Genomic DNA, 27,892 nt, shown 5'->3' on the forward strand with positions numbered 1-27,892 from the left:
AGACTGTCAGCCAGCTGCAGGTTTCTCACGGTTTCCCTCTGCTGAACAGGAGAGGCTCTGAAACACACGTACGAGAAGGCCTTTTCCTTTGAAAATGGGATGAGGAGAAACGTCCCCAAGGTGGTTGTGGCGATCACCGACGGACGCTCTCAGGACGAGGTGAAGAAGAACGCCGCCAAGCTGCAGCATGCAGGTAACGGTCCAGCAACAGCATCTTTACTGACCTGCAGCCGGTTTTCAGCCATCAACACGTCCCGTGACACTCAGGCTGGGTGATTTCTGTTAGAGCGGCTTGTCTGGACCCGATGTGAAGCTCTTGTCCGCTGGTTTTCACTCTGACTGGATTTGTCGTCCTCAGGTTACAGCGTTTTTGCCATCGGTGTTGCTGACGTGGATTTCATCGAGTTGCAGCAGATTGGCAGCAAACCCAGCGACCGACACGTCTTTGTGGTGGACGACTTTGACGCTTTCGACACCATCAAAGAAAACTTGATAACCTTCATCTGTGAAACTGCATCTTCATGTTAGTCCGAACTTTGTCGTGTGGAACACGAATACCCAGAGATTATAGTTTCAGGTCTTATTCGGTTTATAAATCTTCTTTTTCATCCACAGCATGTCCTTTGATTTTCCTCAATGGATTTACATCCCCTGGTAAATACGAACGGTTACATTTAAACGATAAAAGACAGAAATCTCCTCATCCTGAATGTGACGTCTCATTAAAAACCATTTGTTATTTCAGGTTTCAGGATGCTGGAGGCCTTCAACCTGACTGAAAAGACCTACAGTTCCATCCAAGGCGTCTCCATGGAGCCCGGCTCCTTCAACAGCTACACCGCCTACAGACTTCACAAGAACGCCCTCCTGACTCAACCCACCAGGTGATTTTGGCAGGATCGAGTCTGAGTTTAGCTTTTATCTTTGTGATGTTTGTTGGTCAAAGTCTGCTTCTCTGAAGGAAACTGACAGACATCCACACCATGCTGACTCAGGCTAATAAGAACATCCGGAGATTTTTACTCTTTTCCTGTTGGTGACATATTTGGTTCTTCTTTAAAGATGAAACACGACTTATTAGAAAATAAATCAAATGGACCTTCAAACCCCAGTGCCCCATCCTGAGTATACAGACGAGGAACGCCACAACCAGAGGAGGCTGAACGTCAACTAATAGAGTTACATCCACTGAGTCTGAAGCAGCATTTCTGTATTTCTTCCCGGTCCTTTAAAGCTCTTCTGCTACCAGATCTTTCCCTCATTGATTGGCAGAGGCCGTCGTGGTCAACAAGTTGGTCTACGAGGTGAAAGCGTGCCCCGGTCCTTTAAAGAAACTGTAAAAACCAGTGAAAGCGTGTCCCAATCCTTTAAAGAAACTTTAAAAACCTGTGAAAGCGTGTCCCGGTACTTGAAAGAAACTGTGTAAAAACCTGTGAAAGCGTGTCCCGGTCCTTTAAAGAAAGTGTGTAGAAACCCGTGAAAGCGTGTCCCGGTCCTTTAAAGAAACTGTGTAAAAACCTGTGAAAGTGCGTCCCGGTCCTTTAAAGAAAGTGTGTAAAAACCCGTGAAAGCGTGTCCCGGTCCTTTAAAGAAAGTGTGTAAAAACCCGTGAAAGCGTGTCCCGGTCCTTTAAAGAAAGTGTGTAAAAACCCGTGAAAGCGTGTCCCGGTCCTTCAAAAAAACTGTAAAAACCCGTGAAAGCGTGTCCCGGTCCTTCAAAGAAACTGTAAAAACCCGTGAAAACGCGTCCCGGTCCTTTAAAGAAAGTGTGTAGAAACCCGTGAAAGCGTGTCCCGGTCCTTTAAAGAAACTGTGTAAAAACCCGTGAAAGCGCGTCCCGGTCCTTTAAAGAAACTGTGTAAAAACCTGTGAAAGTGCGTCCCGGTCCTTTAAAGAAACTGTTTAAAAACCCGTGAAAGCGCGTCCCGGTCCTTTAAAGAAACTGTGTAAAAACCCGTGAAAGCGCGTCCCGGTCCTTTAAAGAAACTGTGTAAAAACCTGTGAAAGTGCGTCCCGGTCCTTTAAAGAAACTGTGTAAAAACCCATGAAAGCGCGTCCCGGTCCTTTAAAGAAACTGTGTAAAAACGCGTGAAAGCTTGTCCCGGTCCTTTAAAGAAACTGTGTAAAAACCCGTGAAAGCGTGTCCCGGTCCTTTATGGAAACTGTGTAAAAACCTGTGAAAGCGCGTCCCGGTCCTTTAAAGAAACTGTGTAAAAACCCGTGAAAGCGCGTCCCGGTCCTTTAAAGAAACTGTGTAAAAACCCATGAAAGCGTGTCCCGGTCCTTTAAAGAAACTGTGTAAAAACCCATGAAAGCGTGTCCCGGTCCTTTATGGAAACTGTGTAAAAACCCGTGAAAGCGCGTCCCGGTCCTTTAAAGAAACTGTGTAAAAACCCGTGAAAGCGCGTCCCGGTCCTTTAAAGAAACTGTGTAAAAACCCGTGAAAGCGTGTCCCGGTCCTTTAAAGAAACTGTGTAAAAACCCGTGAAAACGCGTCCCGGTCCTTTAAAGAAACTGTGTAAAAACCCGTGAAAGCGTGTCCCGGTCCTTTAAAGAAACTGTGTTAAAACCCGTGAAAGCGTGTCCCGGTCCTTTAAAGAAACTGTGTTAAAACCCGTGAAAGCGTGTCCCGGTCCTTTAAAGAAACTGTGTTAAAACCCGTGAAAGCGTGTCCCGGTCCTTTAAAGAAACTGTGTACAAACCCGTGAAAGTGTGTCCCGGTCCTTTAAAGAAACTGTGTTAAAACCCATGAAAGCGTGTCCCGGTCCTTTAAAGAAACTGTGTTAAAACCCGTGAAAGCGTGTCCCGGTCCTTTAAAGAAACTGTTAAAACCCGTGAAAGCGTGTCCCGGTCCTTTAAAGAAACTGTGTAAAAACCCGTGAAAGCGCGTCCCGGTCCTTTAAAGAAACTGTGTAAAAACCTGTGAAAACGTGTCCCGGTCCTTTAAAGAAACTGTGTAAAAACCCGTGAAAGCATGTCCCGGTCCTTTAAAGAAACTGTAAAAACCCATGAAAGCTTTTCCCGGTCCTTTAAAGGGTAAAAACCCTTCTGAGCGCGGCTACCCCGGCTTTCATGCGCAGGCTGTCAGTTTAATTGCATCATTTACCTTGCAGTGATGTAGCATGTGTTAGAAACGGCGTTCTCACTTAATATTGGTCTTATTTGAAGGTATTTGAAGGTATTTGAAGGTATGGTGCTGCTAACTCAGGAATAGGACCAGTTTGAAAACTCGCAGGACTCTCCTTTAAGCTCAGGCCCAGCTGAATGCTTCCTGCGACAGATTGTCATTCACCCTAAAGTCGTTCTCGTCTGTAACTAGAAGCGTCCCGTGCAGCTGCTTGCAGGCTCATTCTTTCACAAACTGGGTCAGTGGATTTATGACGTTCTGTGAGGTCGGGCTCAGCTGCAGGTCACAACAGAGCACAAAGGTGTTAAAGTGTTAAAGTTCAGTCTGAAGCTGATTCACACAGCATCAGGCCACAGAGAGCAAACACCACCTCAAAGTAGGCGTTTAACCCAACAGCAGCATCACATTTCCAGAACATCTCACCAGAGGGTCTGACTTTGTGATAAATTAACTCCAGATTTAAGGGAAGGTTATGGAATGTCTTATTTCCATCTATAAGCGTCTATAACAAAGCCATTAAGCACAACTTATAAACCTTTCAGAACAGACCAAATGATTGAGATCATTTTCTATTTCTACCCCACATGGAAGCATTTGCTTTGGTTCCATTTATTGTCGCACTTATTATTTTATTATTGCTCTGTGCTAATTTAAATCTGCATCTTTTTTTTTTGTCACCTCCTTGAAATCCTTCCCTTTCTCCTTTATCTCAAACCCTCCTGATCTGGACCCTCTGACATGATGTCATTGGGTCTGAATACGTATAAAAGGTGATGTTTTCATTAAATCTAACACGGCGTCTCTGTTTTCTTGCCGTCTGAACAGAGAAATCCACCCTGACGGGCTTCCTCACGCCTACACGATTATCCTGATGTTCCGGCTGCTGCCCGACACGCCCACAGAGGCCTTTGACATCTGGCAGGTGTCGACCAATGACCACAAGCCTGAGACCGGCATCACCATAGACAGTAAATATCCTCTAATCTTATCACCTGATGGATGTGTTGTGAAAACAGGGCAAATGGCAGCTGTGTCAAAGCTGAGCTGGATGTAAAGACTGTTCCCTGCGGCTGATGACTGATCTGCCTCCTTCAGTTTGTCTGTCAGCTGAAACAAATACTCGAAGTCATCAGTTAAAAGGTAATATTGAGGCTGGAATCCTCAACAGAGAGGAGAAAATGAGGAGTTGGACAAAAGAAAAGCTGTTTGAAGCTGTTTTCTGGGCTTTCTGCTCAACAGTCAAGAAGAAAAGAAGATGCCAGATTCCCCAAAAAATAAAGAATAAAAGAAAGAATACACACTCTTTAAAGTTTAATCTCTACAAGCAGCAGGAGGGAAATATGACTCACATGATTGCTTCCACAAGTGTTTCCTTTAACAAGCCACAAGGTTTTCTGCAATTAAAGCAGCGCTTTTATTCATTCATGCATTCATCTCATGTGAAACGCTTGTTTAAGACAGATAAACTCAACTGCTTTTCCACCTCGGAGTTATTGGGTTTTAGCCAAAGACTTTCCCTGACTTTGGGTTGGAAATCAAACCTGCCTGTCCCGTCTCTGCTCAGCCTCCAGCCAGACGGTGTCCTTCTACAACAAAGACGAGCGTGGCGAGATCCAGAGAGTCACGTTCGACAGCAGCCAGGTGAAGAGGATCTTCCACGGAAGCTTCCACAAGGTAACGCACCTCATTCGTCTCTGCGAGATGAAAGCAAAAAGGAAAACGTACCCGAGGGTCATCAATCACGCACAAAAGCTCTGCATTTTAAATCTGAGTCAAAGAGAACAAAGCTGGCCACCAGAAATGTCCTAATGGTTGACATTTGTAACATTTCTGATCCATGGCGGGACATCAGTTAAAACCCGTGAAAGCGCGTCCCGGTCCTTTAAAGAAACTGTAAAAACCTGTGAAAGCGTGTCCCGGTCCTTTGAAGAAACTGTGTAAAAACCTGTGAAAGCGCGTCCCCGTCCTTTGAAGAAAGTGTGTAGAAACCAGTGAAAGCGTGTCCCGGTCCTTTGAAGAAAGTGTGTAGAAACCAGTGAAAGCGTGTCCCGGTCCTTTGAAGAAAGTGTGTAGAAACCAGTGAAAGCGTGTCCCGGTCCTTTGAAGAAAGTGTGTAGAAACCAGTGAAAGCGTGTCCCGGTCCTTTGAAGAAAGTGTGTAGAAACCAGTGAAAGCGTGTCCCGGTCCTTTAAAGAAACTGTAAAAACCTGTGAAAGCGTGTCCCGGTCCTTTGAAGAAACTGTGTAAAAACCTGTGAAAGCGCGTCCCCGTCCTTTGAAGAAAGTGTGTAGAAACCAGTGAAAGCGCGTCCCGGTCCTTTAAAGAAACTGTGTTAAAACCCATGAAAGCGTGTCCCGGTCCTTTAAAGAAACTGTGTTAAAACCCGTGAAAGCGTGTCCCGGTCCTTTGAAGAAAGTGTGTAGAAACCAGTGAAAGCGTGTCCCGGTCCTTTAAAGAAACTGTGTAAAAACCCGTGAAAGCGTGTCCCGGTCCATTAAAGAAACTGTGTAAGAACCCGTGAAAGCGTGTCCCGGTCCTTTAAAGAAACTGTGTTAAAACCCATGAAAGCGTGTCCCGGTCCTTTAAAGAAACTGTGTTAAAACCCGTGAAAGCGTGTCCCGGTCCTTGAAAGAAACTGTGTTAAAACCCGTGAAAGCGCGTCCCGGTCCTTTAAAGAAACTGTGTAAAAACCCGTGAAAGTGTGTCCCGGTCCCTTAAAGAAACTGTGTAAAAACCCGTGAAAGTGTGTCCCGGTCCTTTAAAGAAACTGTGTTAAAACCCATGAAAGCGTGTCCCGGTCCTTTAAAGAAACTGTGTTAAAACCCGTGAAAGCGTGTCCCGGTCCTTGAAAGAAACTGTGTTAAAACCCGTGAAAGCGCGTCCCGGTCCTTTAAAGAAACTGTGTAAAAACCCGAAACACGCACAAAAGCTCTGCATGTATGGCCATTTTAAATCTGAGTCAAAGAGAACAAAGCTGGCCACCAGAAATGTCCTAATGGTTGAAATTTGTAACGTTTCTGATCCATGGCGGGACATCAGTCGAAGCGCTCCGCTTTGTTCTCGCTGGACGTTTGGAGGTCAAACAGATCCTGCAGATTCCTGAGATTCCAAATGTGCTGTACATTAGAGGCAGAGCACCTCGCACGAAACGGCAAACCTGAAGAGTTGCAGGCCGAGCAGATGGTCGTCTGCCGGCTCAAAAGGTGTCAGGCGCCGGCCTGACGGCGCGGTGATCGGTACAGGCAGACCGAAGGTGTTCGGTTTGATGAGTCAGAGCTACGCCGCCGCATTCGTTTGTCTTCCTGTTGCTTTATGAGACTGATTCCAGTTGATCAGGGACTTTGAGCCTCTCAATCCCGCTCCAATGCTCGACTTTCCTGCCCTGGTGATGGGGAGCGTTAAAAAAAAACACTTTTAACAAGGCATTGTGGGATTTCTGGGAATGATTTAAAGTCATCAGTTAAACCTCAGCCCAGACGCAGGGATTGGTTACTCAATACTATAACAAATATGTATTTGCCCCTTTAGACCATTTAATAAATTCCTTTCAGCGGTTTTAGACATTCTCAGACTGTTTATAAGTTCATTAGAATTACGTTTTTCATTAAAAGCCATTTTAACACGAGAAATTAAACGAGCTGCACAGGAGATGTGGTGTTGTGTTTGGAATGGTGGGAACATCCAGCGATCCAAAGCCTCACAAGGAGAACGCTAAAGATTCACTCTAAAAACAGGGTTTTTCCTCTTTTTTCCCCATATTCCACCAATTAAATCACAGATAAGTGGATCAGTAGTTGGGAAAGTTTTAGTCTTAAATATTGACTCTCATAGAAACGGTTGCATATAACTTTGTGGTCGTTATTAAAGTTGGATGAGTTCCTGAGATCTGCAGATATTGGAAGTTTGTTTTGCCGTTTTACTCCTTTTTAGCCAGAATTTGTCAGAGATGAAACTGTAAAGAGTCTCTGATCTTTAAGGATGAGTTTCACTCTGATGAAATGCACCTCGGTCATACCTGGTCTTTCGTAAGCAGCGTGGACAAGAATGTCACCAAGTTTCACAAACCCCCGAATGAGCTGCTCCGAGAGCTTTAAAGACTGCAGTCCCAGCTGGGTCTGGAAAATATTGGGTCACTGCTTTTGCTATTAAACAATTACATCAGAGGAGCTGAGCAGTGCCAGCATGGAGGAGGGCGTCTCTTCATCCACCTCTGCCTGCAGCTCCCTCTCCGTCCGTTTGCTCCCAGCATGCATCTGTTCTCAGCAGCAGATCACCTGCTGCCTGATGCTATCGTTTCAGGCATTAAATATGGGTCTCAGGTTAGAAATCCAGAGTAAATGCATTAATTTCCAAGAAAGAGGAAAAAGTTAACTTCTATCCAACCATCTGCCAGTGGCTGCTGACAGATGGCTGCCCTCATCCACAGATACTGACTTAAAAAACTGCAGAAACAATGTAAATAAGTGTCCGTAATCAGAGTGTTTTGGATTCTTCCCCGCTGGAGCCCCAGCATATGAAGATGTCTGAAGTTGCTGGGATGTTTCTCAGGCTGCAGGCCACACATTCTGGTCTTGGTCTCTGTGACTGTGTGGAAGGGGATGAAGAAGAAAAACTACAGAGATGCACATTTGGTTGGATCAGGGCGTTGGTTTTATAGTCGGACAGAGTTTAAATATGTCTCTCTGGAGATTTCAGTAACTGGGCCAATATGGATCCCGGTCCTTTAAAGAAACTGTAAAAACCAGTGAAAGCGCGTCCCGGTCCTTTAAAGAAACTGTGTTAAAACCCGTGAAAGCGTGTCCCGGTCCTTGAAAGAAACTGTGTAAAAACCCGTGAAAGCGTGTCCCGGTCCTTGAAAGAAACTGTACAAACCCGTGAAAGCGTGTCCCGGTCCTTTAAAGAAACTGTGTAAAAACCCGTGAAAGTGTGTCCCCGTCCTTTAAAGAAACTGTAAAAACCCGTGAAAGCGTGTCCCGGTCCTTTAAAGAAACTGTAAAAACCCGTGAAAGCGTGTCCCGGTCCTTTAAAGAAACTGTGTAAAAACCCGTGAAAGCGTGTCCCGGTCCTTTAAAGAAACTGTAAAAACCTGTCAAAGCGTGTCCCGGTCCTTGAAAGAAACTGTGTAAAAACCCGCGAAAGCGTGTCCCGGTCCTTGAAAGAAACTGTGTAAAAACCCGTGAAAGCGTGTCCCGGTCCTTTAAAGAAACTGTACAAACCCGTGAAAGCGTGTCCCGGTCCTTGAAAGAAAGTGTGTAAAAACCTGTGAAAGCGTGTCCCGGTCCTTGAAAGAAACTGTGTAAAATCCCGTGAAAGCGTGTCCCGGTCCTTTAAAGAAACTGTGTAAAAACCCGTGAAAGCGTGTCCCGGTCCTTGAAAGAAACTGTGTAAAAACCCGTGAAAGCGTGTCCCGGTCCTTTAAAGAAAGTGTGTAAAAACCAGTGAAAGCGCGTCCCGGTCCTTTAAAGAAACTGTGTAAAAACCTGTGAAAGCGTGTCCCGGTCATTTAAAGAAAGTGTGTAAAAACCCGTGAAAGCGTGTCCCGGTCCTTTAAAGAAACTGTGTAAAAACCCGTGAAAGCGTGTCCCGGTCCTTTAAAGAAAGTGTGTAAAAACCCGTGAAAGCGCGTCCCGGTCCTTGAAAGAAAGTGTGTAAAAACCCGCGAAAGCGTGTCCCGGTCCTTTTAAAGAAAATATGTAAAAACCCGTGAAAGCGTGTCCCGGTCCTTGAAAGAAACTGTGTAAAAACCTGTGAAAGCGTGTCCCGGTCCTTTAAAGAAACTGTGTAAAAACCCGTGAAAGCGTGTCCCGGTCCTTGAAAGAAACTGTAAAAACCTGTGAAAGCGTGTCCCGGTCCTTGAAAGAAACTGTGTAAAAACCCGTGAAAGCGTGTCCCGGTCCTTTAAAGAAACTGTGTAAAAACCCGCGAAAGCGTGTCCTGGTCCTTTAAAGAAACTGTGTTAAAACCCATGAAAGCGTGTCCCGGTCCTTTAAAGAAACTGTGTAAAAACCTGTGAAAGCGTGTCCCGGTCCTTTAAAGAAACTGTGTACAAACCCGTGAAAGCGTGTCCCGGTCCTTGAAAGACACTGTGTAAAAACCCGTGAAAGCGTGTCCCGGTCCTTCAAAGAAACTGTGTAAAAATCAGTGAAAGCGTGTCCCGGTCCTTTAAAGAAACTGTGTACAAACCCGTGAAAGCGTGTCCCGGTCCTTTAAAGAAACTGTAAAAACCTGTGAAAGCGTGTCCCGGTCCTTGAAAGAAACTGTGTAAAAACCCGTGAAAGCGTGTCCCGGTCCTTTAAAGAAATTGTGTAAAAACCTGTGAAAGTGCGTCCCGGTCCTTTAAAGAAACTGTGTAAAAAAATGAGGTTTTCTACACGAACCCGGGCTTCGACTTCCCTGGCAGCAATGATAAAAAACATCCTCATTTCCTGTTAAATGCAGATTCACCCGCTCACAAAGCTCCGTGTATGATTGGTGCTTCAGATTTGATCCATTTCTTTGGGATTTTCTGGGGGAAAACTTGAAATTCCTCCTTTTTCTTTTACCGTGAACCCTCTCAGAGTTTCAGTTTCTTGCTCGAAGGCCCTCTTCCAGCTCCTGAGACAATAACTATGAAACGGAAGAAGTTTTAAGATCCTTGTCAATAATCTGAATTAGAAAGCCGGCAGCTGTTACAGCTGTTGACCACATTTAGCAGGGGGTAGCAGTGGCTGTAGCCCTGAATCCTCCCTCAGATTAGTTTAACAGCAGGGATCAGCCCAGCATTTCTTTCATGGATGCCTGAAGGCTTTCAGAGCATCTCGCTGCTCCGATGGGACCAAACAAGGAATAGAGTGAGTGAGGATCTGGGTTTATGATCTGCTACTCCAAACTTCAGCAGACGTTTGGATTAGCCTGTCTGCCGGGAGCAGACAGCATGCCTCAGAGCATGAAACAACAAAAAATTAAGTAAGTGGAAGTCTAACAGTCCTGGAGGTGGTTGATCAAAGAAGAAATGTTCTTGCTAAATCAAATGAAGCCTTTTAGATCGGAATATCTTCGCCTTTATTTGGGGCAAAGCCAGAGAGAGGCTGGAGATAAGAAGATAAAACGCATATTTAGACTGTTTGAGTGACGTTTTGCTCAGTTTCAGTTTATATTTTGGGATATTTTTCCTCTCATCTCAGAATTTCTCTGATTTTAGATCACAGAGACGGCAGAATTTCCCTGTTTTTTGAACACACTTGTTCTGATTCAGCCTGAGACTTTCTGCAGATTTTAGGCTGTTTGAGCACATTTAAACAGCAGCTCCAGCTGGGATGCTGGATGGCACCACATCACCTTCCCCGTTAGCGTTGGAACAAGCCGCCGCTGATGTGATTTGCTCCAGAACAAACCGTATGTCCTGGTTTTACTGTACCCCACCAGCTGCTCTGAACCTCAGCTCAAACCGAGGAGCTTCAGTGCCCTGAGTTCAGCTCGGCTGACAGCAGATAGATGTGAGGCGTGTCCTCCTGACCCTGTCAGATCAAACCTTCCATCAGCAGCGACCTCCGTTTCATCCCAGTTCCTGCAACAGCCTGCGGCTCCAACTGTGCACCCTCGCTGTGGTATGAAAGGTCAAAGGGCGTTCTTAGAGGACCTGAGAAACCACTAAAACTCAAGCTGTCGTCAGGTTGGAGCTCAGTGGAAGAAAGCTCAGCCTTTATATCGAGGCAGACCCGTTTGTATCCCCCTGGCATCATTAGCACACAACAGGAGAGATCTCCACCAGATTAACACATCAGTCGGTGTTTTACAGGAACATGGTGTCAGGTTCCTGTAAATCTCAGGGTTTTACAGCCTGAGGAGAACAGAAAGTCTCAGAGAAACACTGCTAATCACATTTAGAATCTGGCAGCTCCACTGCGATCCTATCAGTGTTATTATTTGCTTTTGATCTCCAGGGTCCTCGGATAAGTGTTGAGAGCGACCTGCTGAGTCTTAAACAGTACCTGCTGACCTGGTGACAGCTGCCGAGCGTCAGATCTGAGGTGTGAAGGGAAACACAGCGCGGCGCCCCCCCTGCTGTCTTTCTTGGACGTCTCGGTGTCTCTGTGGTCTGTTAAACATGCGTCTGTGTTTCTGCTGATGCTGAACCACCACAAGCAGCCAGCTGCAGGTCTCAGAAGAGGCCAAGTTTTCCTCCTGAAAGCTGGACTTAGGCCGGATCCTCAGTGGGCCGGCTTAGAGCAAAAGTTTGTGTGGAGGCAGCACAAAATGACGACATGTAGAGATGTCTGCAGCAGGAATGCAAACCAGTGCTGCCCCAAATGTCCACTGAGGAGATGGAGAGAGGGAGTTCAGAGATTCAGGCCCAATCTGAGGCTGAGGGGTCGAGGAGGAAGGAAGGAACGCTGTCAGAGGAGAGGATTCACCCCCACAGAGTCAGATCTGGCTCAGGGTTGGCTGAATAACACACTGTTGGTAGATGTTCTGAAGCAGAAGTCATCAAAGGTTCGATGTTACTACAGATTCCCTTTGAAAGTGGAGTCGCATCCTTTCTGTTTGGCTGGTGTAAAGCAGCAAAAGGGACATAATGGCGGCTATCTTTGCAGTTTTGTAGCGTTTTCTCTGACATTACGGTCCGTAAAGATGGGAAACAACACGGCATTTAACTCATTTAGCCTGGAAACAGGAGAACTGACGTAGCTGCCTTGTGTTAACGGGTAAAAATACCACAAAGAAGACATGCAGAACTAAAAAAGTATGGCCTGAGTTTCTGTTTTGAGACAGGAAACGCTGCCGTTTTATTGGAGGGAAAACACTGCTCTTTATCTCGTTTCAGAGGACAGTTTTTAGCAGGATCCTGCAGGCCGGTGCCCTGTTTTCCTCCTGTTTTCCACCCCTGAATGCGATGCACTCGCCAGGTTACGGTACAAACGGGTTTTAATGATCTGAACGGCTGAGAAACCCCACGAATAGACTGTTGCACCTGCCTGAAAGTGCCAGATGGCGGTCTGGATGTGAGGCAATGCCAATGCAATGAGAAAATAAACAAGGCTCATAAAAGAGTTTTGGCTTCCAGTGACTTTGGCATCTTTTGAAATAACCATATTGCCAAAGGATAGGTGGAGGGGAAAGTTATCGCAGATGTCTCAAATATGCGCCGAAGCGGTTTGAGGTGAAAACATAAAGGAATTTCCATACGAAGGAACGGAGTCAGAGGAGAGGATTCACCCCCACAGAGTCAGATCTGGCTCAGGGTTGGCTGAATAACACACTGTTGGTAGATGTTCTGAAGCAGAAGTCATCAAAGGTTCGATGTTACTACAGATTCCCTTTGAAAGTGGAGTCGCATCCTTTTTGTTTGGCTGGTGTAAAGCAGCTAAAGGGACATAAAGGCGGCTATCTTTGCAGTTTTGTAGCGTTTTCTCTGACATTACGGTCCGTAAAGATGGGAAACAACACGGCATTTAACTCATTTAGCCTGGAAACAGGAGAACTGACGTAGCTGCCTTGTGTTAACGGGTAAAAATACCACAAAGAAGACATGCAGAACTAAAAAAGTATGGCCTGAGTTTCTGTTTTGAGACGGGAAACGCTGCCGTTTTATTGGAGGGAAAACACTGCTCTTTATCTCGTTTCAGAGGACAGTTTTTAGCAGGATCCTGCAGGTTTTCCTCCTGTTTTCCACCCCTGAATGCGATGCACTCGCCAGGTTACGGTACAAACGGGTTTTAATGATCTGAACGGCTGAGAAACCCCACGAATAGACTGTTGCACCTGCCTGAAAGTGCCAGATGGCGGTCTGGATGTGAGGCAATGCCAATGCAATGAGAAAATAAACAAGGCTCATAAAAGAGTTTTGGCTTCCTGTGTCTTTGGCATCTTTTGAAATAACCATATTGCCAAAGGATAGGTGGAGGGGAAAGTTATCGCAGATGTCTCAAATATGCGCAGAAGCGGTTTGAGGTGAAAACATAAAGGAATTTCCATACGAAGGAACGGAGTCAGAGGAGAGGATTCACCCCCACAGAGTCAGATCTGGCTCAGGGTTGGCTGAATAACACACTGTTGGTAGATGTTCTGAAGCAGAAGTCATCAAAGGTTCGATGTTACTACAGATTCCCTTTGAAAGTGGAGTCGCATCCTTCCTGTTTGGCTGGTGTGAAGCAGCTAAAGGGACATAACGGCGGCTATCTTTGCAGTTTTGTAGCGTTTTCTCTGACATTACGGTCCGTAAAGATGGGAAACAACACGGCATTTAACTCATTTAGCCTGGAAACAGGAGAACTGACGTAGCTGCCTTGTGTTAACGGGTAAAAATACCACAAAGAAGACATGCAGAACTAAAAAAGTATGGCCTGAGTTTCTGTTTTGAGACAGGAAACGCTGCCGTTTTATTGGAGGGAAAACACTGCTCTTTATCTCGTTTCAGAGGACAGTTTTTAGCAGGATCCTGCAGGCCGGTGCCCTGTTTTCCTCCTGTTTTCCACCCCTGAATGCGATGCACTCGCCAGGTTACGGTACAAACGGGTTTTAATGATCTGAACGGCTGAGAAACCCCACGAATAGACTGTTGCACCTGCCTGAAAGTGCCAGATGGCGGTCTGGATGTGAGGCAATGCAATGAGAAAATAAACAAGGCTCATAAAAGAGTTTTGGCTTCCAGTGTCTTTGGCATCTTTTGAAATAACCATATTGCCAAAGGATAGGTGGAGGGGAAAGTTATCGCAGATGTCTCAAATATGCGCCGAAGCGGTTTGAGGTGAAAACGATCCATCTTTAATCCCAGCGTCCGTGTTCTGTGCTGCAGATTTGTTGTTCTGAAGGAGCTCCGCTTCTTTCTCAATGAACGAGGAGGAAGTGCTGCTTTTCCTCCTCTCTGGGAGCTGTTTTACGTTGCAGCAGCGTTCCAATAAACAGACGATGGAGCCGTCGGCTCGGCTTCCACACACTGACTTCACAGCAACTAATAACTCGCAGGCTGGGAAGATGGAAACCAGACGCGGGATTTGGTCGTAGAACAAAGAATGTACTAATAAAATCTCTTTTTCTCTTTCTCTGTGAAGCTCCACATCCTGGTTTCATCCACCAGCGTCAAACTCAACGTTGACTGCCAAGAGGTGGATGAGAAGGAGATAAAGGCGGCTGGGAACACGTCCAGCGATGGCTACCAGGTTCTGGGCAAGATCTCCAAGGGTATTGGCTCCAAGGGACAGTCGGCAACTGTAAGTCTTCTGTATTAGCATGAAGAGGAGGGCAGATATGATGGACTGACAGATTTTAAGAAGCTACTAATGAACTGTAAGCGTGCCACAGTTAGAGTTTAGATCTGTTGAAGGTTCATTCATTCCTCCAATAGATGTCAAAGACTCAGTCTTTGGATAAATGATGCAGAAAATCAAGCTGTGTGACATATTTGGTGCTTTATATAACCTGACCTCCCCCTCAGTGTCGTTCTGTCATAGTTCCATCTTCTCTTTCTATAAGAAAACTGCTCAAATTGAACTTGTGGTGACATGCCGTAGTGTTTAAAGCAGCCGTTTGTCGCCCCAGAACCAGAACATATGACTGATTTTATCAGTTTTCCCAACAGGGCGTCAGGCTAACTCTGATTCTAAGGTTAGAATTCATCATTAGCTCCTCCTGATCACTTATTCCTGTTAAGCTGAAGACTTGCTTTTTAAACTGGATCCCAGAGACCGCTTGTTTGGCACAGTTTTATTTAATTTGCCAACAATAATTAGATCATAGAGACCTTCTTTTGTTCAACTCTCCTTAAGCTGAGCACAGCTGACAGCACTTCATAACATCAGCAGTAAGTTAGGGCAGAGCTTTAGCTGTCTGACATAACGGGGCTCTGTTGGAAATTGAAGCTGACATCAAAATGAGGGTTTCTTAGAGGAGACGTGGAGGCATCGGCGTGCTTTTAATGCTCTCCCGGGGCTGATGGGACTCGGCTGTGCTGAATTCTTTCTGTTTGTGCTCTGGGAGCCGGGAGGGGCCTACCACAGACGCATGTACCGCAACACCACTTCCATGTTTTCTGTGCCCTCCTCCACAGTTCCAGATCCAGATGTTCGACATCGTCTGCAGCCTGGCCTGGACCAGCAGGGACAGATGCTGCGACCTGCCTTCCATGGTAAGACAGCCTTCCACACCTCTGTCTGAGAGTGACGGTCAGGAGTTCCTCTCCTCGGCCCTGAAAGTGTGTTTCAGCCTGAAGATGAAGAGCTTCTGACATTTTAAACTCATCCCTAAACAAAAACAGGAAGAAAAACAAAGAAAAATCTAAATGCTGGGAAACCAGAGCCGTGAGTTTGTGGATTTTCACGCTCGGATGCACAGGTCCACACAAGCCAAATAATCTCACATCTGCTGATGCGTACGTGCACATTTTCTTCAGCTGTTTACTTGTTTTTACACGTGCGCTGCATCCTGAGGATGTTGATCCCAAATATAACGCCATCTGGTCTTTCTCTGATATTTGAACCGTTGAAAAGTCATCAAACGGCGTTAAAACCCACTTAGAGACGCAGTTCTGATTAAACGTAATGAAAACAGTCAAATCCAGATGAGTGGCTTGTGCGGAGACCCTCGTCTGTCAGCGTCTGTCCTCAGTTTCTGGTCTCAGCAACAGATCAAAGTCTTAGATGTGTAATCAGGACCTGAACCGGCTGGAATCACAGAGGAAAACAAACCGGGTCAGTGTGATACGCAGCGTGAGAGTGAGCCAGATGCACCTTAGGTCTTATTCAGAGTTAAACCTAAACTGAGGGCGGATTGGCTGCCCCCCCCCCCCCCGTAACACTGGCAGCTGTAGACGTTGAAGTGATTGATCGTGATGTGAGGTTCTGATCAAAAAGTGAGAGAAAACTACCTCCTGTCGTCTTTTCTCTGACCTCATAGGAAAACTTTGTGGGATTAAGGAAAATTTGAAGGCGGAATTCTTAAAGACTTAGAAACAGACGACAACACTGCAATTAGACCCTGACCTCACTGACACTGAGCTGTGATGTGGATCAGCTGCACCGAAACTACAAAAGTTCAATGGATATCCCTCAAAAAGGGCCTAAAACACTTTGTTTGATGCAGTCTTATCACGTTGTTGCAGATAGTTTATCTCATATCATATTAGAGAGATATTATGTCACTTTATGATCAAGGTTCAGCATTTTAAAAGGAAAGATCAATTCTGTTGTGGCACTATTCTTTAATAAAGAGGAGATCTTTTCCTCAGCATCTGCAGAAGTCAAACTGCTAATTAGATAATTGTTAGAAGAGTTATAATTAGATAACTGCCTCTGATTGGTTGATTGGTGAAGGAGCCGGAGGAACCTGGTTCCTCTTTGAGCTTCAGTTCTGCTGTGACTTTTTTAAAAAATATGTTTGAAAAGTTATTTAAATCCTTTACGAAGCAACGCTTTAAGGATCTACAGTGATCTGGGTGTTGGTTTTTAAACCTTTGGCCATCCTTTGCCAGTTTTGGGAACGTGAGGATCACAGTGAATCCCACAACCTTTAACTCAGTCTGCATTGCTGAGCCGTGTCTGCTTTAAATGAGTCGATGTTGTCACAGATTACACTAAAAGCATCTCTCTTACCAGTATACTCACAAATATCTCCACAGAAATGGCTCACTTGAGGTTTTTTTCCCCTAAAAACACATTTTACCTGCCGGATCAGCTGTTTCTGCTTCAGGAGAGTAAACACTGGCAGCTTTTCCACATTTGGCCGCTCTGCACAGTATTTGTGTTTCAGAGAGAGGCGCAGCCGTGTCACTCAGATTAAAATGAATGAATTTAACGGTGGATAAAGGATTAAAGTATGCAAACAAAGACTTACGTGCATTAATTGATCTTTTCTTGGCTTGTTGGAGGCTCGTCCATCACACAGCAGACTGCAGAATGTCGGCTGTTGGACTCCAACCATTTAACACCAGAGAAACCGTTTGATTGATCGTGAATATTGATTAGTTCAGCATGACACATTCTCCCGTTAGCTGCTGTTTGACAAACTAACTGCTGATGTTGCCAGATGTTATTGTCAGAAGATGACGGCCACGGTGTCGCAGGCTGAGTTGTCCTGTTATGTTTTGTAGCTTCAAGCGATCAAGCTTTAATACAGAGTGAATAAAGCCGAACATCAGCAGGTATTTAAACTCTAGATACGGAGGAGTTAAAGTGTGGAACGCTTGTGTTCAGGCAGTGAATGAACAGCAGCAGGTATTTAAACTCTAGATACGGAGGAGTTAAAGTGTGGAACGCTTGTGTTCAGGCAGTGAATGAACAGCAGCAGGTATTTAAACTCTAGATACGGAGGAGTTAAAGTGTGGAACGCTTGTGTTCAGGCAGTGAATGAACAGCAGCAGGTATTTAAACTCTAGATAAGGAGGAGTTAAAGTGTGGAACGTTTGTGTTCAGGCAGTGAATGAACAGCAGCAGGTATTTAAACTCTAGATAAGGAGGAGTTAAAGTGTGGAACGTTTGTGTTCAGGCAGTGAATGAACAGCAGCAGGTATTTAAACTCTAGATACGGAGGAGTTAAAGTGTGGAACGCTTGTGTTCAGGCAGTGAATGAACATCAGCAGGTATTTAAACTCTAGATAAGGAGGAGTTAAAGTGTGGAACGCTTGTGTTCAGGCAGTGAATGAACATCAGCAGGTATTTAAACTCTAGATAGAGGAGTTAAAGTGTGGAACGCTTGTGTTCAGGCAGTGAATGAACAGCAGCAGGTATTTAAACTCTAGATACGGAGGAGTTAAAGTGTGGAACGCTTGTGTTCAGGCAGTGAATGAACAGCAGCAGGTATTTAAACTCTAGATACGGAGGAGTTAAAGTGTGGAACGCTTGTGTTCAGGCAGTGAATGAACATCAGCAGGTATTTAAACTCTAGATACGGAGGAGTTAAAGTGTGGAACGCTTGTGTTCAGGCAGTGAATGAACAGCAGCAGGTATTTAAACTCTAGATACGGAGGAGTTAAAGTGTGGAACGCTTGTGTTCAGGCAGTGAATGAACATCAGCAGGTATTTAAACTCTAGATAAGGAGGAGTTAAAGTGTGGAACGCTTGTGTTCAGGCAGTGAATGAACAGCAGCAGGTATTTAAACTCTAGATACGGAGGAGTTAAAGTGTGGAACGCTTGTGTTCAGGCAGTGAATGAACAGCAGCAGGTATTTAAACTCTAGATACGGAGGAGTTAAAGTGTGGAACGCTTGTGTTCAGGCAGTGAATGAACATCAGCAGGTATTTAAACTCTAGATAAGGAGGAGTTAAAGTGTGGAACGCTTGTGTTCAGGCAGTGAATGAACATCAGCAGGTATTTAAACTCTAGATAAGGAGGAGTTAAAGTGTGGAACGCTTGTGTTCAGGCAGTGAATGAACAGCAGCAGGTATTTAAACTCTAGATAAGGAGGAGTTAAAGTGTGGAACGCTTGTGTTCAGGCAGTGAATGAACATCAGCAGGTATTTAAACTCTAGATAAGGAGGAGTTAAAGTGTGGAACGTTTGTGTTCAGGCAGTGAATGAACATCAGCAGGTGTTTAAACTCTAGATACGGAGGAGTTAAAGTGTGGAACGCTTGTGTTCAGGCAGTGAATGAACATCAGCAGGTATTTAAACTCTAGATAAGGAGGAGTTAAAGTGTGGAACGTTTGTGTTCAGGCAGTGAATGAACATCAGCAGGTATTTAAACTCTAGATACGGAGGAGTTAAAGTGTGGAACGTTTGTGTTCAGGCAGTGAATGAACATCAGCAGGTGTTTAAACTCTAGATACGGAGGAGTTAAAGTGTGGAACGCTTGTGTTCAGGCAGTGAATGAACATCAGCAGGTATTTAAACTCTAGATAAGGAGGAGTTAAAGTGTGGAACGCTTGTGTTCAGGCAGTGAATGAACATCAGCAGGTATTTAAACTCTAGATAAGGAGGAGTTAAAGTGTGGAACGTTTGTGTTCAGGCAGTGAATGAACAGCAGCAGGTATTTAAACTCTAGATAAGGAGGAGTTAAAGTGTGGAACGCTTGTGTTCAGGCAGTGAATGAACATCAGCAGGTATTTAAACTCTAGATACGGAGGAGTTAAAGTGTGGAACGTTTGTGTTCAGGCAGTGAATGAACATCAGCAGGTATTTAAACTCTAGATAAGGAGTTAAAGTGTGGAACGCTTGTGTTCAGGCAGTAAATGAACATCAGCAGGTATTTAAACTCTAGATACGGAGGAGTTAAAGTGTGGAACGCTTGTGTTCAGGCAGTGAATGAACATCAGCAGGTATTTAAACTCTAGATAAGGAGGAGTTAAAGTGTGGAACATCAGCAGGTATTTAAACTCTAGATACAGAGGAGTTAAAGTGTGGAACGTTTGTGTTCAGGCAGTGAATGAACATCAGCAGGTATTTAAACTCTAGATAAGGAGGAGTTAAAGTGTGGAACGCTTGTGTTCAGGCAGTGAATGAACATCAGCAGGTATTTAAACTCTAGATAAGGAGGAGTTAAAGTGTGGAGCGCTTGTGTTCAGGCAGTGAATGAACATCAGCAGGTATTTAAACTCTAGATAAGGAGGAGTTAAAGTGTGGAACGTTTGTGTTCAGGCAGTGAATGAACATCAGCAGGTGTTTAAACTCTAGATAAGGAGGAGTTAAAGTGTGGAACGCTTGTGTTCAGGCAGTGAATGAACATCAGCAGGTATTTAAACTCTAGATACGGAGGAGTTAAAGTGTGGAACGCTTGTGTTCAGGCAGTGAATGAACAGCAGCAGGTATTTAAACTCTAGATAAGGAGGAGTTAAAGTGTGGAACGTTTGTGTTCAGGCAGTGAATGAACATCAGCAGGTATTTAAACTCTAGATACGGAGGAGTTAAAGTGTGGAACGTTTGTGTTCAGGCAGTGAATGAACATCAGCAGGTATTTAAACTCTAGATACGGAGGAGTTAAAGTGTGGAACGCTTGTGTTCAGGCAGTGAATGAACATCAGCAGGTATTTAAACTCTAGATAAGGAGTTAAAGTGTGGAACGCTTGTGTTCAGGCAGTGAATGAACATCAGCAGGTATTTAAACTCTAGATACGGAGGAGTTAAAGTGTGGAACGCTTGTGTTCAGGCAGTGAATGAACATCAGCAGGTATTTAAACTCTAGATAAGGAGGAGTTAAAGTGTGGAACGTTTGTGTTCAGGCAGTGAATGAACATCAGCAGGTATTTAAACTCTAGATAAGGAGGAGTTAAAGTGTGGAACGTTTGTGTTCAGGCAGTGAATGAACAGCAGCAGGTATTTAAACTCTAGATAAGGAGGAGTTAAAGTGTGGAACGCTTGTGTTCAGGCAGTGAATGAACATCAGCAGGTATTTAAACTCTAGATAAGGAGTTAAAGTGTGGAACGCTTGTGTTCAGGCAGTGAATGAATATCAGCAGGTATTTAAACTCTAGATACGGAGGAGTTAAAGTGTGGAACGCTTGTGTTCAGGCAGTGAATGAACATCAGCAGGTATTTAAACTCTAGATACGGAGGAGTTAAAGTGTGGAACGTTTGTGTTCAGGCAGTGAATGAACATCAGCAGGTATTTAAACTCTAGATAAGGAGGAGTTAAAGTGTGGAACGCTTGTGTTCAGGCAGTGAATGAACATCAGCAGGTATTTAAACTCCAGATACGGAGGAGTTAAAGTGTGGAACGCTTGTGTTCAGGCAGTGAATGAACATCAGCAGGTATTTAAACTCTAGATACGGAGGAGTTAAAGTGTGGAACGTTTGTGTTCAGGCAGTGAATGAACATCAGCAGGTATTTAAACTCTAGATAAGGAGGAGTTAAAGTGTGGAACGCTTGTGTTCAGGCAGTGAATGAACATCAGCAGGTGTTTAAACTCTAGATAAGGAGGAGTTAAAGTGTGGAACGTTTGTGTTCAGGCAGTGAATGAACATCAGCAGGTGTTTAAACTCTAGATAAGGAGGAGTTAAAGTGTGGAACGTTTGTGTTCAGGCAGTGAATGAACATCAGCAGGTATTTAAACTCTAGATACGGAGGAGTTAAAGTGTGGAACGCTTGTGTTCAGGCAGTGAATGAACATCAGCCTTTATTTAAACTCTAGATAAGGAGGAGTTAAAGTGTGGAACGCTTGTGTTCAGGCAGTGAATGAACATCAGCAGGTATTTAAACTCTAGATACGGAGGAGTTAAAGTGTGGAACGCTTGTGTTCAGGCAGTGAATGAACATCAGCAGGTATTTAAACTCTAGATAAGGAGGAGTTAAAGTGTGGAACGCTTGTGTTCAGGCAGTGAATGAATATCAGCAGGTATTTAAACTCTAGATAAGGAGGAGTTAAAGTGTGGAACGTTTGTGTTCAGGCAGTGAATGAACATCAGCAGGTATTTAAACTCTAGATAAGGAGGAGTTAAAGTGTGGAACGCTTGTGTTCAGGCAGTGAATGAACAGCAGCAGGTATTTAAACTCTAGATAAGGAGGAGTTAAAGTGTGGAACGTTTGTGTTCAGGCAGTGAATGAACATCAGCAGGTATTTAAACTCTAGATACGGAGGAGTTAAAGTGTGGAACGCTTGTGTTCAGGCAGTGAATGAACATCAGCAGGTATTTAAACTCTAGATAAGGAGGAGTTAAAGTGTGGAACGCTTGTGTTCAGGCAGTGAATGAACAGCAGCAGGTATTTAAACTCTAGATAAGGAGTTAAAGTGTGGAACGCTTGTGTTCAGGCAGTGAATGAACAGCAGCTCGTATTTAAACTCCAGATATGATCTGGACTTCAGCGCAGCCAGAGCTGTAAACGCAGCTCGGCTCGGGCTGGATTCTGCGGCCTGACTTCTCCCTTCGCTGCCAGCAGAGATCTCCAGAGAGACAAATGCAGCTTTGTCCGAGTGCAGCAGGTCTGCAGAACTGCTCTGAGGAGCAGTCGGCTCCAGAGGATTATCTCAGTTGCTGCAGAGCAGAGACAGCTGCTTGATTGGACTGTTTGGTTGAAGCAATCAGCTGGACTCTGGAGAAGAACCACCCAGGCGGCAGGAAATGTCCCGCAGAACTCCAGAATACCCAGAACCAAAGGAATCCCTGCATCACCGTTAGTATTTCTGCTGAAAGCTGATATTGGGCCGCAGAGAGATGCTCTCATTCCTGCCAGAAAGGACAGAGAAGTGGGGAAATAAAGCATCTCTGCAGTCGAAGTGAATTGGATGTACGTGGATGAGCTAAAAAAAACTGGCTTTCAGCAGTTTTCTGTGTTAATAAAGATAAACTAAAATGCACCCAATGAAAAGCTTTCTTTGCCCGACACGCTGTCCGTGAGGCCAAAGCCAAAGAAGAAAAGCTGGTCCTGATGAGGCGTTCAGGCTCGCCTCTCCCCCCACTCAGCAGAGATGTTCGGTTCAGGATCTGTCGGCTCCATTCGGAGTCGTTTACCGCTGATGAAGGGAACCGTGTCGATAGTAACTGAACTGTGTGTTTCTGTCCTTTTCAGAGGGATGAGTTGAAGTGTCCTTCCCTTCCCAACGCCTGCACCTGCACATCGGAGGCCAACGGGCAGCCGGGCACCCAGGGACCCGTGGTGAGGCCTTTCAGCCGTCTCTGACATGTTCTCTGAGGCCGAAACACTCTCTGGGGACAGATCCTTCTTTAATGAACGTCTCACTGTTTAATCTGGGGTTTTTCATCCTCTGTAGCTTGTTCCTGAGCCTCCAGGTCAGAATATCTGCAGTTCCCACAGCATCTTTTTCCTTTAAACTGAGTCAAACTCGCTCGTTTCAGTCATTACATCATCCAGGTTTTCTGTTCCACAGCCTGAAGTTGTGCAGTAGAAATATTCTGCATTTATATTAGACTTTTTACGCTTGTTTGAGGTGTTTTTGGCCTTTTTGGACGGAGTCGAAGCACATCAGGAGAGACGGAAACAGGTTTTCTGACCAATCAGCTGCTTCTGCAGGATAAACATGAGCAATTTTTCCTCCAACTTCTGTCTCTGGTTAGCAACCACTACGCCGTTTACTACAGCCCCGCAGCCCACAGCGCCACCTGCTGACCACGTCACACGCAGTCCGTCTCCCAACCAGCGGATGGAAACCACTGATATTTCCAGATGTTTTAACATCTTTTCATCCTGGCAAGTGCTGTTTTAATGTTGATCAGAAAGAATCCGACTCCGTGGGACGGTGACTGGCTGCCATACTGCCTTAAATGTTCAGAGGTGGATATATCAGCTGTTAGACCGCCTTAAATGTCCAGAGGTGGACATATCAGCTGTTAGACCGCCTTAAATGTTCAGAGGTGGACATATCAGCTGTTAGACCGCCTTAAATGTCCAGAGGTGGACATATCAGCTGTTAGACCGCCTTAAATGTCCAGAGGTGGACCTATCAGCTGTTAGACCACCTTAAATGTTCAGAGGTGGACATATCAGCTGTTAGACCACCTTAAATGTCCAGAGGTGGACGTTAGACCGCCTTAAATGTCCAGAGGTGGACATATCAGCTGTTAGACCACCTTAAATGTCCAGAGGTGGACGTTAGACCGCCTTAAATGTCCAGAGGTGGACATATCAGCTGTTAGACCACCTTAAATGTTCAGAGGTGGACGTTAGACCGCCTTAAATGTCCAGAGGTGGACATATCAGCTGTTAGACCGCCTTAAATGTTCAGAGGTGGACATATCAGCTGTTAGACCGCCTTAAATGTCCAGAGGTGGACATATCAGCTGTTAGACCGCCTTAAATGTTCAGAGGTGGACATATTTCTCTTGCCCAACACGCTGTAGATGTTTTTTCTGCACTTTCGGTGCGTTTAGCACAGCTTGACTCGCGGTGGAGAGAATCGGAGCTGAAGGTCGTAGGGATGAAGCATTATTGGCTCTTTTTGCTGTCTTAAGAAGCATAAAGACTAGCATCATCTTATCTTTCCATCGTCAGGGTCAGAGGTTCACCCATCAGCTGTCAGACAGGCTCCAGTCTACTTCTCCCCTCTCTTAAAAGACTTAACGAGCTCTTGCAAAGAGGTTTCCTGAGCTTAATGTGCCTCAGGGAATAATCTCCCCCCATCGTAGAGCTTACAGTACAGAAATAACCGTAAATAACTGCAGACGGAAGCTTCAGCTCCTGTTTTAGATGGAAAACTGCAGCTTTACTGAACCTGGTGAGGAAAAAGCAACGAGCTCCAGTTTTCATCAGGCAGCCAGGAGATAACAGCTTTCAGGAGCGCTGAGAAGGGACCGGAGCAGGATCCGGAGCAGGATCTGGAGCAGGATCCGGAGCAGGATCCGGAGCAGAATCTGGAGCAGGATCCGGAGCAGAATCCGAAGCAGGATCCGGAGCAGGATCCGGATCAGGATCCGGAGCAGAATCCGGAGCAGAATCCGAAGCAGAATCCGGAGCAGGATCCGGAGCAGAATCCGGAGCAGAATCCGGATCAGGAGCAGAATCCGGAGCAGGATCCGGAGCAGGATCCGGAGCAGAATCCGGAGCAGAATCCGGAGCAGGATCCGGAGCAGGATCCGGAGCAGAATCCGGAGCAGGATCCGGAGCAGGATCCGGAGCAGGATCCAGAGCAGGATCCGGAGCAGGATCCGGAGCAGGATCCGGAGCAGAATCCGGAGCAGGATCCGGAGCAGAATCCGGAGCAGAATCCGGAGCAGGATCCGGAGCAGAATCCGGAGCAGGATCCGGAGCAGAATCCGGAGCAGGATCCGGAGCAGAATCCGGATGAGGATCCGGAGCAGGATCTGGAGCAGGATCTGGAGCAATCCGGATCAGAATCCGGATCAGAATCTGGAGCAGAATCCGGAGCAGGATCCGGATCAGAATCCGGATCAGCGCCAGCATGCAGGCTCAGAGGAACCTCCTCAGAAACATTTCAGCATCACTAATATTCATGAGAGAAAATAAAAACGTCCTTCGCAGGGACAAAGAAAGAGTAAATGCCTAAACTGTTGATGAACGCTCGGCATTGTGGGTAATGTAGGCACAATAAAGGCTCAGGAAGCAGGCGGTTTATCATTCTGAAACGTGGCTCAGGGACTTTCATCTGGATATTTTGTGCACTTTTAGGTTTTTTCTGCCTGTCAACCTGACAAATGCTCCTTCCTTTTCAGGGTGCCCCTGGCAGCAAAGGCCCTCGAGGTGAAAGAGGAGAGCCCGGTCCTGCTGTAAGTGCTCCTCGTGTCTTTAAAGTGCGCTGCTTCACCCTGTAATTAACTCTGAGGAGGAGAAAAACGCGACTGTCTTCAGCTGTGTGAAAACAAAAGCTTGTTTAAAGTACCAAAGCCTTGAAGAGATTGAGCACATCTGACTCCACTTATTGGGTGTTTCTGCTCTTCCTGATCTGGAGGGCGGCTCCTCTCCCTCTCATGCAGGCCCGTTTCCACACACTGCAACAGTAGCATGAGACTTATCAGCAGATACCAATAACAAACTCCTCCTCTGTGCCTTTCAGGGCCCCATCGGCCCCCGGGGCGATATCGGACCACCCGGGCCAATGGGGCTGCCCGGCCCTCAAGGACCCAGTGGGCTGTCGATTCCAGGAGAGGCCGTACGTCTGTAAACACACCTGACATGCACGCTCACATGCACGCTCACATGCACGCTCACACACACACACCAGAGGCGGATTAATCATGAAGGATTGAACAAACTGGGAGTGAATGTGGCAGGAAGTCGCATTCTTTCATGTCTGAGGGAGGAAGCGACGCACCGACCTGAAAAGCTCCAGGAGCCCGACCCGATCTGCCTGAAACGGTTCCTGGTGGCGTCTCCAGAGGCTCTGACGCGCAGGGAAAGAATCTGATTAACGTTAATCATCGGACTCGGGAACATCTGAAAGCTCCAATCAGAGCTGCAGCGTTAGCTTCAGAAGCTCGGCACAAAGCGCTCTAATGAGGCTAATGGCCCTTCCTTTAGTGTTGCCACAAAGTGACGCACAGCGGTGCGCGAGCTGCACTTTCTGACAGGATGTTTGACTCTCTGTAAATCAAAATGGAGTTTAAATATTTAGCTTTTCTCTTGGAAAACATGCAGAGGAGCCGGTGCTTCCCTGCAGCGGATGGAGTGCGTCACCGAGCTACTTCCACGTAGCTTAGGAACCAAACAGAGCGCAAAGATCCGCGGTTATCACCTCAGACACGCCTCGTTTCTTTTCATTTCACCTGAACCTGTGGCACTTCACCTGAACCTGTAGCACTTCAGCTAACCTGTAGCACTTCAGCTAACCTGTAGCACTTCACCTGAACCTGTAGCACTTCAGCTAACCTGTAGCACTTCAGCTAACCTGTAGCACTTCAGCTAACCTGTAGCACTTCACCTGAACCTGTAGCACTTCAGCTAACCTGTAGCACTTCACCTGAACCTGTAGCACTTCAGCTAACCTGTAGCACTTCAGCTAACCTGTAGCACTTCAGCTAACCTGTAGCACTTCAGCTAAAACCCAAACCGCTGCAGCTAACCTGTAGCACTTCACCTGAACCTGTAGCACTTCAGCTAACCTGTGGCACTTCAGCTAACCTGTGGCACTTCACCTGAACCTGTAGCACTTCAGCTAACCTGTAGCACTTCAACTAACCTGTGGAACTTCAACTAACCTGTGGAACTTCAGCTAACCTGTAGCACTTCAACTAACCTGTGGAACTTCAACTAACCTGTGGAACTTCAGCTAACCTGTAGCACTTCAGCTAACCTGTAGCACTTCACCTGAACCTGTAGCACTTCAGCTAACCTGTAGCACTTCACCTGAACCTGTAGCACTTCAGCTAACCTGTAGTACTTCAGCTAACCTGTAGCACTTCACCTGAACCTGTAGCACTTCAGCTAACCTGTAGCACTTCACCTGAACCTGTAGCACTTCAGCTAACCTGTAGCACTTCAGCTAACCTGTAGCACTTCAGCTAAAACCCAAACCGCTGCAGCTATAAGACGTTTAAAGGAGTTTCCTCCGAATTCTCCCACTCAAAAAGTGGAAATGAGATAATTCTGAGGAGGGTTTTCACTCTAGTTGTCACAACAAACTCGATGTGGATGATTCTTCTGTCAGGTTTTACTCAGAGGTGACCGGAGGTCGGTTCCATCCACAGCCGAGCAGCCGCTGCTCATCGGATTTCTTCTTCTCTGACTGAGAGTTGGACGGTCCGACGGCGTTGTTCGGCCTCCTCTTTCGGCCCGTTTCTGACGTCTCTTTGGAGATGTTTCGCACTGATTTCGCACTTCTTCTCTAATGTTTAATCCAGCCGTTTATCGAGCTTCTGATCTGAAGCGCCATGCTGTGGAGGAACCCTGACTTGGAAGGATTTGGTCCCTTTTTAGCCCTCGTGGTGGAAAAGTGGAAAATTTCTGTTGATTTATCAACAGTTGAAGGTTTAACCTTTGACACTTTCGTATGACGCTGCAGCAGAACCCAAATAAACACGACAGAAACAGCCCAGAGTCACTTGAGTCTCTGCATTTTAACTCAAATGTGATAAATATGAATCCTAAACTTAGATTAAACTGCGGGAGGAAGGTGCTGAATTGAGTGATGTGGTGAAGTAAATGATCTCAGAGAACGGACCGAGTTTGAGGTCAGAAAGGAACGTTTGATCAAAACTGACTCGATTCTTTCCTGAAGTGTAAACAGCATTTATGGAGAAATACTCTGTAATTTACATTGAACATGACGGAGAACGTTTAGAACAAACAGAAAGACCACTTTCACTGTTCCACTGAGTGTTTAAAGACGAATCCAAGCAGCCAATCAGCTCCAGAGTGGACCAAACCCGCCCTCCGTAACCATGGTGATGAACCACGGTGGGATAAAGCCCTCAGATCACCACCATGACCATAACTGGAGCCACACTGTGCTTT

The 27,892-nt window shown here is 45.8% G+C and overlaps 1 protein-coding gene across 2 annotated transcripts in view; it reads left to right on the forward strand.

Moving 5' to 3' along the window:
• Window positions 1–27,892, forward strand: part of col12a1b (collagen, type XII, alpha 1b) — a 181,546-nt gene that overhangs the window by 142,748 nt on the left and 10,906 nt on the right. For both annotated transcript variants that reach the window (XM_072362915.1, XM_072362916.1), the window contains 11 exons: window positions 50–193; window positions 359–523; window positions 616–654; window positions 746–884; window positions 3,953–4,095; window positions 4,692–4,801; window positions 14,158–14,316; window positions 15,153–15,230; window positions 22,538–22,624; window positions 25,156–25,209; window positions 25,497–25,592. In XM_072362915.1, coding sequence (XP_072219016.1) covers window positions 50–193; window positions 359–523; window positions 616–654; window positions 746–884; window positions 3,953–4,095; window positions 4,692–4,801; window positions 14,158–14,316; window positions 15,153–15,230; window positions 22,538–22,624; window positions 25,156–25,209; window positions 25,497–25,592 — 1,214 coding nt within the window. The remainder of the gene's footprint in view (window positions 1–49; window positions 194–358; window positions 524–615; window positions 655–745; window positions 885–3,952; window positions 4,096–4,691; window positions 4,802–14,157; window positions 14,317–15,152; window positions 15,231–22,537; window positions 22,625–25,155; window positions 25,210–25,496; window positions 25,593–27,892) is intronic.

The sequence above is a fragment of the Leuresthes tenuis genome, unplaced genomic scaffold (genome assembly GCF_036924035.1).
Source record: "Leuresthes tenuis unplaced genomic scaffold, fLeuTen1.0.hap1 SCAF_13, whole genome shotgun sequence".
In the NCBI taxonomy this organism is placed as follows: domain Eukaryota; kingdom Metazoa; phylum Chordata; class Actinopteri; order Atheriniformes; family Atherinopsidae; genus Leuresthes; species Leuresthes tenuis.